Raw genomic sequence first — 13,804 nt, forward strand, 5'->3', positions numbered from 1 at the left:
TTCGTACAGCTTGAATGCTGTATATATAGGCAAACATAATACTCATCAGTACAGTTTTCAGATTACAGTAAATCCTGTGACCAGGGGTGTTACCGTCCCTTCACGGATTTTTTTCTGTTAATGTGCACTTGCCGAGTGTAAGCAAACGTTTATGTCATTTGCTTTTTCAGTTGTATCAGTGTGGATAGAGATACTTTCCTAAATGATGTGAAAACGCTAGTGTGAACGGAGATCATTTTTATTTGAAAATGTCATTTTTAAATGAAAATGTAGTAGTGTGAAAGTATCCTTTAAGATATTTTTTAGGAAACCTATATAACTTTATCCAGCTTAATATCATCATGCATGCCTGTAAATTTTTTAAATAAGCCTGTTAATTATGTACATAAACAATCTCTTGATTTGCAGCAATGCCTCCACAATAAACTCATTTCCCACTAAAAACACAACAGTAAGTAAAGTAATTTGTAAAGGCAAAATTTAAACCAATTAGCATAATAACAAGCAATCTCTATACTTCCACCTTATTGTTAACGTTCTCCAGAAACACAGCACACCTCCAGAAAGGAAGACAAACTACTCGTCTAATACTAGAGTAATCTGGAGGCAAGTAAAGCAGTGCTGCTATCACTGAAAAGCCATGAGTAAATTATTTATTGTGATTGAAACTATGTAAAAGAATAAAGCTGAAAGCAAACAAATCAATCACTAAGCAATTGTAAGTAAATAAAACAAACTAGCAATGGTGTTTTAGTGCATTTATTAACACTGTGTCGGTAAATGCTAATAAGATTTAAAAAAAAACACACACATTATTTCTACTTGTATTACATACTGCATTACTGAATATGATCATGTCAAAAAAAAAAAAAAAAAAGAATATGGTATGATTACTTAGAGAGCTCCTTCTATACTTGTGAATCCAAAGAATCAATGTCAATGCCCTTTCTGTGTATGATTGTATCAACAGTATTTGATCATCTTTGGCTTGCATAATGACAACTGTATACTTACCCACGCCCAGTATCCTACAATTGAAGCGTACTGCATCGGATGCAGCCTTCACACACATTTTCAAAATTAGCTCAATTCTCTCTTCATAGGTTTTTGGATTAGATTCTGTATATTTTTGCACTATGTCTCCCTAAAAATTATAAAAACAATAGACACACAAGATTAGGAAAAGTAAACAAGCAGGCATCTCTGTATAAACTGCTCAACATCCATCCATCCATTATCCAACCCACTATATCCTAACACAGGGTCACGGGGGTCTGCTGGAGCCAATCCCAGCCAACACAGGGTGCAAGGTAGGAAACAAACCCTGGGCAGGGCGCCAGCCCACCGCAGGACACACACACACCAAGCACACACTAGGGACAATTTAGGATCTCCAATGCACCTAACCTGCATGTCTTTGGACTGTGGGAGGAAACCGGAGCGCCCGGAGTAAACCCGTGCAGACACGGGGAGAACATGCAAACTCCATGCAGGGAGGACCCAGAAAGTGAACCCAGGTCTCCTAACTGTGAAGCAGCAGCACTACCACTGCGACACCGTGCCGCCCAACTGCACAACATATTGTATATTACTGTTAGGCTAGTGGAATCACAGTCAAATGTTACACAAAATTCTTACTGAATTAGGGACATTACTAATAATTAAAATCAGCTTTATGTAAAGCAGAAACAAAATGCCAGCAGTAAAATACAGAGTTTTAAAAAAAACATCTTTACAAACCACAAAGTTTAATAATTATGTATTATGGTAACTAGATTTTAAACTTCAGTTAAATTAATGGTGAGGTGAGAATACCAAGCTCAACACACAAGGTAAAGAAATAAGGAGAGTGAATCAGTGACAAGGATACTTTTCCACAATGGAAAACTCACTTGCTCATGTGTATTACAAATAAAATATTAAATTGTAATGAAGAAAAAAAAATGATTACTGCTTTCTTATAGAAATTAAGCAAATTAGCGAAATATGATCTCCCCTTCTAAACCAATGAGGACTGTTCACAAATACACTAAAAACTTCACATCTACAAATTACTTCACTGTATTAATAACCTACTTTCATGCTGATAATAGCCACTCTAAGATTGGTCCCTCCTAGGTCCACAGCAAGGGCACTTTGTGTCTCCAGAATAAAGTCAATGTCTTGAGAAATGCATTCTTTGACAGGAGGAAAGCAGAATTTTTTCTGCAGTGGTTCACTCAGATCTAGCGTCTTTAGAAATTTTAGAATTCTTGGAACTGCATTCCCATCACCATATATCTTTGAGCTATAGAAAACAAGATGTCAAAAACCTTAAGTACATTTTAATATATACTTAATAGAGCTCATAGTTTATTAGTTATGCCTTGATACTTACCATGGATATTTTTTCCCAAACTGTAGCTCCAATGCATGATGTATTTTATTTTGTGTATCTGCATCCCGTACATGAAGTACATTTTCACCTTGAATACAGCAGAACATAAATCATTAACAAACTATCAGTAATAAGCAGAACCAAGTGCACAATATTTTCGGGGAGACAAAATGTTCTTCACTAATACATGCAATAACTCAAAATGTGATATGTAGTGATGTGGAATCCCTAGAACGCACACCATTCAACAGTTTCAGAACTTAGTTATGTCATGCTTTTATTTTCATCTCACATATCTGTTACGGATGGAAGTAGGAACAACTTTGTGGTCTACATTTTCTGTAAATCAGCTACGTCTGACATGTATGGGAGAGGCAAAGTAATGACGAAGTCAATGTGGCTGGTTACTATAGTAAATGAAGGAGTAAAAACATGTCAGGGTCAGCATTAATGATGCTGTAAATATTTTAGACCTTGCTTTAGGTTCATCTTCTAAATAGTTTTCAGTTCCATTACTAGGATGACCAAAATATTTCACTCCAAAGGAGAGACTTAGATTCATGGCAGTTTGTGTTTCACAAATCTTTTTACATGCTTTTTAACTTTTACAGGGTGCATATGATTATTACTCCATATTATTTTAATGTGTTACATTAAATGGATAATTTTTTTTTGAAGAAATACCATTTTTGGGTAGAGACTGGGTATACTGTGAATTTCAACTGATATGAAAAGTGTACCCTTGTGTTTTTCAAATGACCTAAAACCTCCTCAAACTAATAGATAAAATCAATCTATCACTATAAGATAAATAAAAAAAACATCACAAAAGATGTTCAGAGTTGAAATGTAAACCTAATACCTGTTTCTCTTCCAGTCTGTCGAGTCCCAAGGTTGATTACTGGTGTTCCAAAGGCTCCAGCCTCTCTCACGCCACAGCTACTGTTGCCAATCATGCACCCAGCATGAGCCACCAGCTGGATAAACTGTTCAAATGGTACATGCTTTACTGCTCTGAATTGGGGATTTTGTTCAATTCCTTTCTTCCTCATTACACGGACCATCTCTTTACTACCTGAAAGACAGTTAACATGTAAAATTTGTTTCATTGTCAACTGAGAATATGCCAGCCCTACGTGGGGGGGGGGGGGGGGGGGGGGGGGGGGGGGGGGCAGAAAAAAGGGGAAAATACAGGGAGGTGTAAATCAAGAGAAGACCATCTAATTCACTTAGCTCATCCAGTCAATTTACTAATGGTAGCAAGTTGTTACATTATGTCTTTCAGCCACTTATACAATGACAAAGATTCAGTTTTTCCAACTGGGTCAGCATTTTGTTATAGGTTTCCAATACCCACATTGCAAAGTAGTGCTTCTAGATTTTCTAGATCAGGGGTGGGCAAATTCAGTCCTGGAGGGCCGCAGTGGCTGCAGGTTTTTGCTCCAACCCAATTGCTTAATAAGAAACCCTTATTGCTCAAGTAACACTTCAGCTTCACTTTAGTTGTCTCGCTCGTTAAGATTTTGAACCCTTATTGCTTATTTTAGTCTTAAACAGCTGTATTCTTGGTTTTTAATTGCTCCTAATTAGCAATACCATGCAAATGACAAAAGAGACCAGCAGTTCTCCATTTAGCTTGTTTTCACTTACGCCTGTGTGTATTTCTCATGCACTATTTGGTTTAATTAAATACTTGGAAGGAAAGTGAAGAGAAAAAAGTGAAGCACTGAGAATTACTCGTCTGTTTTAGACTTCAAATCATTTGGATGATATCCTTAGAAAGGAAAACAAATCTAGGATATGAGAATGACCTGACATGGCAGAGTTAAAGCACTAGCAAGCCATGCAATTAAATAATTGACAAGGATTGTTTTTTAATTAAGTAACTGGGTTGGAACAAAAACCTGTAGACACTGCGGCTCTCCAGGACTGAATTTGCCCACCCCTGTTCTAGATAAACAAAATTTCTGGGGCGGCACGGTGGCGCAGTGGTACCGCTGCTGCCTCGCAGTAAGGACACCTGGTTTCGCTTCTCAGGTCTTCCCTGCGTGGAGTTTGCATGTTCTCCCCATGTCTGCGTGGGTTTCCTCCCATAGTCCAAAGACAATGCAGGTTAGGTGCACTAAATTGTCCCTAGTGTGTGTGCCCTGCGGTGGTCAGGCACCCTGCCCGGGGTTTGTTCCTGCCTTGCGCCCTGTGCTGGCTGGGATTGGCTCCAGCAGACCCCCGTGACCCTATTTTAGGATGTAGCGGGCTGGAAAATGACTGACCGACTGACAAAATATCTAAGACCAGAGAAATGTATTTTGATTAATATACAGGATAACAAAGAGGCAAGAGGACCTGTAACAGAAAGTTAAGAATAAATGCCTGAAAACCAACATTATAATTTGCAGTAAAGCGGGCGATGAATAAATTAGAGATGGTGGGGAAAAATGCAGAGAAACAAACAAATTCAAATATCTGTGATCAATTCCATCCACAGAGTGATTGTGAAAGTCGTCTTTTGTTTTTACTTTGCTTCAATGCCTGGTTTTTATATTTCATCAAACCAATAACAACATAACTAATTTTAATACAAGTATACAGTACTAGATGCAAGCCATAACAGTAGAGCAGGTCTGTGTTTTCATTAAATCCAAGTTGCTAGTCATTCTAAATGATAAAGTGCCAACACTCTGAAACTTGTGTAATGAAATATGGATCAGGAGGAGCCCAAAACCTATCCTGGCAGCACTAGACACATGACAAGGATCCACCCTGGATAAATAGCTGGTCCATCACTCAAAAACAAGCCCACACTTACTTTTGGCCAATTTAAAATCACCAGTTAACCCAACAGACTGCCCCTGGGTTTGAGATCTGAATTCAGGACGATGGATCCATGCATCAGTGATGCTAAGCATTATGTGCTCTCTAGCAACAATAGACCTCGATCTAATCCAAAGGTATGTTCTACCATCAAACAGAAATATGAAATAATAAATTGAGCATATCCTGATCAATGTTAAGAACTGATACATGATACTGCAATGGTACAGTTTAGATTGGTATGACAGGAACAGCAAAATAAATACAGAATTGCAAGAGAGAGAGTAAAATATGTGATTTAAACTTCTTAATTCACTGTTACAGATAAAACTGCAGGGGTGCGTACTAATTTTGGGGCTACAAAGATGAAGCAACATTTAGGACTGAAAGACCCATACATATAACAGCTCTTTCTTTTTGGGTTTTCATGTTTATGCTATAAAAATGTAATAGTAATAATAAAAGTGTACCTTTTTAAACTTACCTGCATCAATATTAGGAAAAAGAATCAATGTTTTCTTATTGAAGGAAATTAAGGCATCTAAGGTCAGTTCAAACATTTTTAAGGAATGCTTTATGTTTGTGGTAACTGGGTGCTGTACTGCGACTATGTACTCGTATGGCTTCACATCTTCTCCTGTAAAAGGTAAAAGAGCATTCAGTCATCACAATTAATAAAAGGAGTAATACAAAACCTGTCAGGTTTTAGGAAGGAAAACAGCATTACCATTTAACGTAATCGTCTTTGAGGATAAGTTCCTTTATGTATTTACGTATGTCATAATCCAGGGTTGGGCAAATTATACAGTGAATACAGGATTTCAACATAATCCTCTTCTTAAACAGTGTTTAACCATGATTTCTTTATTGTATTAACATTTATGACATTCAATATTATTTGCTTCTGTAAGAAAAGTATCAGTCTAGAACGGATTATGTAATAACTAGCTGTGTAAGCCTGTGCTGTAAAAAGCCTGGGCTGCTAGAAACCATGAATTTTTGGCACTTCAATCAGTCATCAGTTGTGCATTAGCGACTAAGCAAGGTTCTCGTTCCTCAGCAGTTTCGTTTTGCCGATGTGCTCGCCTTCGTTGTCTATTAGGCGCTAAGTGAGTTTCTCTCTCCTCTGAGGTTTCATTTTACCGATTTGCTCGCCTCGCTTGTGTATTAGCGGCTAAGCGAGTTTCTCTTTTCTTGGTGGTTTCACTTTGGCGACAAAGATGATTACTTTGAGCTTCATGCTGTAGCCTTGCACTTCCGGGCCAGACAGACAGACGCACACACTTCCACACATAGACGTTTATATATATAAGATAATAATCAATTTGAATGTATAATTTTTTGCATTTAGGTTATATCTTTGTAGTGGCTGTTTGACGCCTCAATCGACACTTGAGAGTGATGAAGGAACCTTTGACTAGTCTACTGTTGCAAGACCAAAAAGTTGCAAGTAAATACAAATTGAAAATTCAAGATTTTTTTTTTTCTGTGCTCTTAAAAGAGGTGCACATAAATGAATGCTCTCAAACATCACTAAAGAGGAACACTGCTGAAAAGAGCAGTAGGCAGCAGCTTCTTCAATTAGCCAACAAACTCACACAGAAAGCAATTACCTAAAGATACTACTTCTGAAGGTAGTGAATTGTGGTGTTTACTGTAACTTATTTTTTCACGCTATATTGTTAATGTTTTATATGTTATTTTCCATTTAATGTTAGATCCAAATGATAGTCAATATATGTTCTAATGTGATATGGAAAAGAAAAAAAAACACACACAAAATTGAGACAGTAAAGGAAAATGTATTTTGTATATATAAACACCCACACAAGCACACATACATACATATACACACTCATATACAGTGGAACCTCTGAAGCAATTTCCCCCCTTAGGATTGTATGTAAATACAATTAATCTGTTCCGGACCGTACGAGCTGAATGTAAATATATATATATATATTTTTAAAGATTTGTAAGCACAAAAATAGTTAATTATACCATAGAATGCACTGTGTAATAGTAAACTAAATGTAAAAACATTGAATAACACTGAGAAAACCTTGAACAGAGAAAACGAACATTGCAAGAGTTCACACTAATAGCCTTACGAACCGATCACTGTAAATACTTTTTTTTTTAATGAGTTTTAAGCATAGGGAAAAAAAAGGAACATTTGAACAAATCCGTACTTTATTTAAAAACCAACCATAAACAACCAAGAAACTAACATTGCAGGAGTTCACGCTAATAGCCTTACGAACTGATCGCTGTAAACACTTTTTTTTTTTAATGAGTTTTAAGCACAGGGACAAAAAAAATGAACATTTGAAAAATCCGTAATTTATACAAAAACTAACCTTGCACGAGTCGAGTTCTGGCATGAAGGAAGTGAGGAGGAACTGGGTGGAGAGGAGATTACAGTTTTGAGGTAAAGTCCCTCTGCGCGATGCACATCTGACCAAGAACAATGAGAGACTGAACACATGCGTAAATCACTGGCGCATATGAACCGGAAGGGAAACGAAATAGAGCACAAAGAGTTCACAGCGAATGCACAGTGAGAGACTGAACATGTGCGGAAATCATCGGTGCGTACGAACTGGAAGGGAAACTGGCTTTTTCGTCACCCGAGTGTGTGGTCGTGAACAGATGCAAAAGTTTGGCGAACTTTTTGGTCGTAACCCAATTTGTATGTGTTCCGAGACGTTTGTGACCCAAGGTTCCACTGTACGTATGTATATACATATAAAAGTGTGTGTGTATTTGTATATCAATGTGTATATTTGTAAATATTGCTTTCACAGGACAAAACATTGCTACCAGCCTCAACATAAAATGGCAATAATTTGACCATGTGATAAGTTTCTATAGGATAATTAACTGTTCTCTACCTGAGCTTTCTTGAGTATGCCTTTTTAAGCTTAGGAATGTATTTGTCAGGTCAGAACAGCTTAAGCAGAACTAACCACATTATTAGAATATTAAATAAAAACGAAAAATAAAAGCAGGGACTATTTTAAATGAAGCAATTGGTTTGAGACAATAATGGTGAACATACTGTACTTTTTTGATTGTAATATACAAATTTGCTTCCTACAGCATACACTTGCAGAAGTAAAAAGAAAAAAAACAAGTTGCTCTCATTACAAGATGCTATATTTAAATATTTGTAATTATAAATTAATACCTGGTTTTGTGATATGCATTAAGTTATTCCTAACTTACTGTATTAATAGCCGTCTCGTTGCATTAAAAAGATTTTAAAAAGTCAATAGGATTACAATGACTAATCAATACTCACACTCAGTTGCAATAAACTAATCTATGATCAAAAAATTATAAAAACAATAGACACACAAGATTAGGAAAAGTAAACCAGCAGGCATCTCTGTATAAACTGCTTAACATCCATCCATTCATTATCCAACCCACTATATCCTAACACAGGGTCAAGGGGGTCTGCTGGAGCCAATCCCAGCCAGCACAGGGCACAAGGCAGGAACTAATCCCGGGCAGGGTGCCAGCCCACCACAGGGCACACGCGCACACACACCAAGCACGTACTAGGGGCAATTTAGGGCCGCCAATGCACCTAACCTGCATGTCTTTGGACTGTGGGAGGAAACCCACGCAGATACGGGGAGAACATGCAAACTCCACGCAGGGAGGACCCGGGAAGCGAACCCAGGTCTCCATACTGCGAGGTAGCAGTGCTACACCACTGCACCACCGTGCCGCCCAATCTATGATCAGAAAATATCTACATCAGCAGTATGCATATCTATAGGATCTACTTTTGCATTCAAAACAAAACTGTTACTCTGCCACTAAATGGTGCCAGTTAATGCCAATTTTAACCCAATTTTTCATCAATATTTTTTCTTCCTCCCTCTGATGCTGATGTTTAACCTCTAGCTAATATCTAAATATGCATACTGAATTATTTAAACAGTAGCCCAAAATATAACAATGAGGTAAAATAGTGCAATTGTTGTTTCCAAAATGAAATATGGCATCTCTTGAATTCATGTTATTTTTTCCCTTGAACTATATACATGTATAGCTTTACCACATTATTTTTTTTCTATATTAAACTAAATGAAGAAATGTTAATCTTTATATAAAACAACTGAAAACAACAATAAAATGAGCTATCAATGTAGCTATCAAGTGTTATTTAAATTTCTTTTGATATCCACTTCACACTGTTTTAGTAAAATTGATACAGACGGCAAAAAACTTAAGTAAAGAAAATGTATCACAAGCAAAGACACATCCCTATAGGCGATGTTTTCTAAACTTGCCTACTCAATCTCTACATGTATTTTGACAAGAACATACATGAATATGTGGCTAGACTTGGGTGTCTAGGTTATGGCGCACTTTTTCATTTTACCACTTGATATCTCGCTTCTCTATGGACAGAAATCTCAGTCAAAAATTTCAACCTTCTGGACAGACAAAGAACTAATATGAAAAGGACATGATCTTTGAGAACTTTCCATTTTATGCTTAAACATTTCTCTTTTAAGTTTCACAAATAACTTGTGGTGGATTGCTGGCTTCCTATTCCGGCCCCCACCCCCAGGCTGCCAGGAGGAGCTCTCCCGACAGCATGATCGTGCCCAGAGTTCCAGCAGGGCCTCATGGACTCTGTAGTTTTTATGCACAGCCCTGCTGGATACCTTGGGGGCCACCGGGAGTTGCTGTAGAGGGGCTCGTGGACTCTTATGTGCCCAACCCAGGAGTACGTCATGGTCACATGACAGGAAGAAAGGACGTGCTCCCGGTTGAAGAAAAGGACTGTTTACCCTGGCCCGGAAGCAATAAGGACTTGTGGGTTGTGGAACAGGAACCACTTCCGGGCCAGGGGGTATAAAGGACCATGGGAAAGCCCAGTCCGCTGAGCTGAGCTGGGTGGAAGGGTGGCAACGCATCTGGGAGAGGAGGATTGGTTTATTTGTTTTGATTAATTTATGAGTATTGTGGAGAGAAGGGTGCTTGGTGCACATTATAATTATAAAATAAATAATAACTGGATTTTTATCTGGTGTCTGACGTCTGATCTGAGGGTTCAAGAGGACGACCGTGCCTCAAACTGTCACAAACTACAACATACAGAGTACCTTGTACATTCCTATTAAATATATATTTTTTTTTTTAACACACTCTTGATTATCTTGGCACCAGACAGTGGCAATGTTTGTCAGACAAGTAAATAACAATTTAAATGCATACTGTACATGATATAATACTAATCATTACTATTACAATACTATTGATTATTACTGTTACATTTAACTTTGATATGTGTACTCAGTATCTAATTTAAACACCATGTCTGGTCTAGGGCAGTGCAATGATGTGTGCCCTGTCCTTACCTCTTTCCTAACTTGTAGCCAGTGCAGCCAGGGTAGGCTTTGGCTTTCCACATGTATCTGAATTAGATTAAGATATTCTAATTCCATGTGCACTGTATGGATTAGCAATACACAATAAATGCTTGTAATAACCAATATGGCCAAAGACTAACATGCACACAGAGTGAATGTGACTTTCCTCTGTCTAACTACAGCTTTAAATGTTTATTTAGTGGAGAATTTAATTTCAAGGAGTGGCAAAAAATGGCGAGAATGTGTTGCTTCTAAAGTCGTCGGTAACAGTGAGCTGCACCAGAACACCTCAATTAGTACATGGATGTTTGATTCCATCTTGTAAAGAACTCTGTAACATGTGATGATCCTGTTACAGCATATACAAATAACAGTGTTAAATGTGGAAGTAAGCTGCTGTGAACACTTTGGAGTTTTCACCCTCCACTCTACAAGAAGCATGGCTGTACATTTTTGAGGTGGGTGAGTCTATCTCATTTAGTAAACTTTTTAATATTTTCACACTACACTCAGCAAAATACATTAACATGCCTTGAGCATGGGAAAGGCGCTATATAAATAAAATTTATTATTATTATTAACATGTCCTTTTCACCAAAGGGACTGTAAATCTTTATAGAACTGAAAATGTACAGAGTATAGGGCCATTGGTATAAAATATGTTTTTTCCCCAAATTTTTTGTTTCTTTATTTCGTCTTATATGATTTCTCGTATTAGAAATTTGTTTAGTTTTCGCATACCCCTTGGGGTCAGAGCGCAGGGTCAGCCATTGTACAGCGCCCCTGGAGCAATTACAGGTTAAGGGTCTTGCTCAAGGGCCCAGCAGAGTAGGATCTCTTTTGGCAGTGACGGGGATTCGAACCGGCAACCTTCTGGATACCAGCGCAGATCCTTAGCCTCAGAGCCACCACTCCGCCCCATTTCCACCCTTCTTCTTGATTTCAATTTAAGTACTGAGAATATGTTTGATGCTCTGACATCCACAGTAAAGATCATGTATCTAAATTATTATGTGAAATTACACAATCCAAACACTTTTCTTAATCTGTTTTAGAAAGTATTACGCTCAAACTTATAACTCTTCAGCCACTGTACTTATAAGGACTCTACTCAATCTCTATATTAGTAGGGTGTTATACTGTGTTAGCCATTATGGATGCAATAAGAAGTCAAGCAAAATGACACCTTTTATTGTCTAACTGAACCAATTATAATATGCAGGCTTTCAAGGCAACTGAGGCCCCTTCTTCAGGCAGGTTGTAATCTTGTAATCTTTGTAATTACAACCTGCCTGAAGAAGGGGCCTCAGTTGCCTCAAAAGCCTGCATATTGTAATCAGTTCAGTTAGACAATAAAAGGTGTCATTTTGCTTGACTTCTCATTGTACTCAACCTCTAGAAAGAGATCTCTCGTTAAGATATGTCAGTCACTATACGTAGTTTCTTATCCATAAAAATCTATATGCGCAAGTTAATTCTTTCCGGAACTTATAGGCCTTTGTTCTCTCCTACTTTTTCCATTTATGTTTATTTTATAGAACACCCCCCCCCCCCATTTTGCCAACTGACAATTTAAAGAAAATTTCAAAGTAAGTAATTTAATTGTAAAGTAAACACTGCTTAATTTAACTCACCTAACCAGGTTTCCAAGATGCTCATATAATTATCCTTATTCATAGCAGAAAGGAGCATATCATAAGAAGGGCAGCCAGCCAACAAGATGCGGTCATGGTCCTCACACATAGCAATGAGGTGTTGCTCAGCAGTGTGAGTACAGCACACATGGTAATGTGCTAGCTTTGTAATGGCATGCCGGATGGAGTCATCAATAGTGCCGCTCACCTCACCACCTTCCACATGCAAGATTCGAATGTTCATGAGAGCTGCAGAAGTGGCAAGAGCCAAGGCATCAAAACGATCGCCATGCACAATCATCACATCTGGTTTCAGCCTGTTGAGCACATCAGGCAGCTTAACCAGTGCCAGGCCAACTGACTCCACCATGGATGCTTCATCTTCACCTCTCACAATTGTGTGAAGTTTAGCGTGAATGTCAAAGTCGTCCTGTTCTATCATTCGATATGTGTTCCTAGGAAAAGAACAGAATGAAAGTTACCTTGAAATCTCTCAGAAGGTTCTTATAAAGTTAACACCACAGCAAATATTGAAAGCAAAGCTTTCACTTACAGATGCAACGTCTGGCCATCCAGAACCGTTCAAGGTTTCTCTCTCAGTGTATAGTCTGCCGTTATTATAAAACACTTTAAAATCATCAATCATAAACAATCCTTTTTAACATTTAATGTAACGTGTCCTTCTCTACTATATTTTAGACGTCCACAATTACATTTGGAATAGTCTTATCGCTCAGTTAATCTATTCATCTTCTAAAACTGCTTTTCTTGGTCATGGTGCTGCTGCAGCAGCAGGTTAGCCTAAACCACCCTATCCATTTTAAACAGTGAAAATCTGTATTATACACATCTTTAATTACTTTTTGATCTGTTTGTATTTGCCAATATTTGTAATTGTCATTTGTGAACAAAAAAGGGTATTTACCATTGAATTCTATGCAGTTTTCAAGGAAAGATGCCTATAATTATATTTTGATGAATCAATATTCATATTAGATATATCAGTTAATACATGTCTACTAGGTAAAACTGGAACTGCATGTATCTATGATTACATTTAAACCAGTGGAATTACTGATATCTTAAATGTGTTTGAACTGAAACTGAATGCAATTATGTCATTTTCTAACCTGCTTAATCCAGACCCGGGTCACAGGGGTTGCTGGATCCTATCCCAGCACAGGGCGCAAGCCAGAAACAATGCCCCGGACAGGGTGCAATGTAATTAAAGATAACTAAAATGCTTTTTCCTGTGCAGGACAGCTGCCCTTTTTCATTCTGTGTGATTACAGCATCATTTTATAGATTAGCACAGTTCTGCATGAGGCGCTCATTTGCATGACCTGCAAGTCCCATTTCTCTGCACAATAACAGCGGAGGCAAAAAAGGACACAATGCTTAAGAATGCCCTACTTATTACAGCTTTACTGCCTGGAAATATCGAGTAATTGAAAAACAAGTTCTGATTAATTTTCTTTTTTCTGTAATGTGTAAAATCTGTCAATACATTTTTGAGATTTTGGGGAAATTTAATTTTCTACTGCAGGGTTTTTTTAAGCCCTAAGTAATGATATATCAAAATGTTC

The 13,804-nt window shown here is 37.7% G+C and overlaps 1 protein-coding gene across 3 annotated transcripts in view; it reads right to left on the reverse strand.

Moving 5' to 3' along the window:
* gne (glucosamine (UDP-N-acetyl)-2-epimerase/N-acetylmannosamine kinase) overlaps positions 1-13,804 on the reverse strand; it is a 122,548-nt gene that overhangs the window by 26,717 nt on the left and 82,027 nt on the right. For all 3 annotated transcript variants that reach the window (XM_028805804.2, XM_051929905.1, XM_028805797.2), the window contains exons 3-8: positions 12,219-12,673; positions 5,673-5,825; positions 3,240-3,452; positions 2,378-2,465; positions 2,077-2,287; positions 1,015-1,144 (exon numbers count right to left, since the gene is read on the reverse strand). In XM_028805804.2, coding sequence (XP_028661637.1) covers positions 1,015-1,144; positions 2,077-2,287; positions 2,378-2,465; positions 3,240-3,452; positions 5,673-5,825; positions 12,219-12,673 — 1,250 coding nt within the window. The remainder of the gene's footprint in view (positions 1-1,014; positions 1,145-2,076; positions 2,288-2,377; positions 2,466-3,239; positions 3,453-5,672; positions 5,826-12,218; positions 12,674-13,804) is intronic.

Source organism: Erpetoichthys calabaricus, chromosome 7 (genome assembly GCF_900747795.2).
Source record: "Erpetoichthys calabaricus chromosome 7, fErpCal1.3, whole genome shotgun sequence".
NCBI classification, from domain to species: domain Eukaryota; kingdom Metazoa; phylum Chordata; class Cladistia; order Polypteriformes; family Polypteridae; genus Erpetoichthys; species Erpetoichthys calabaricus.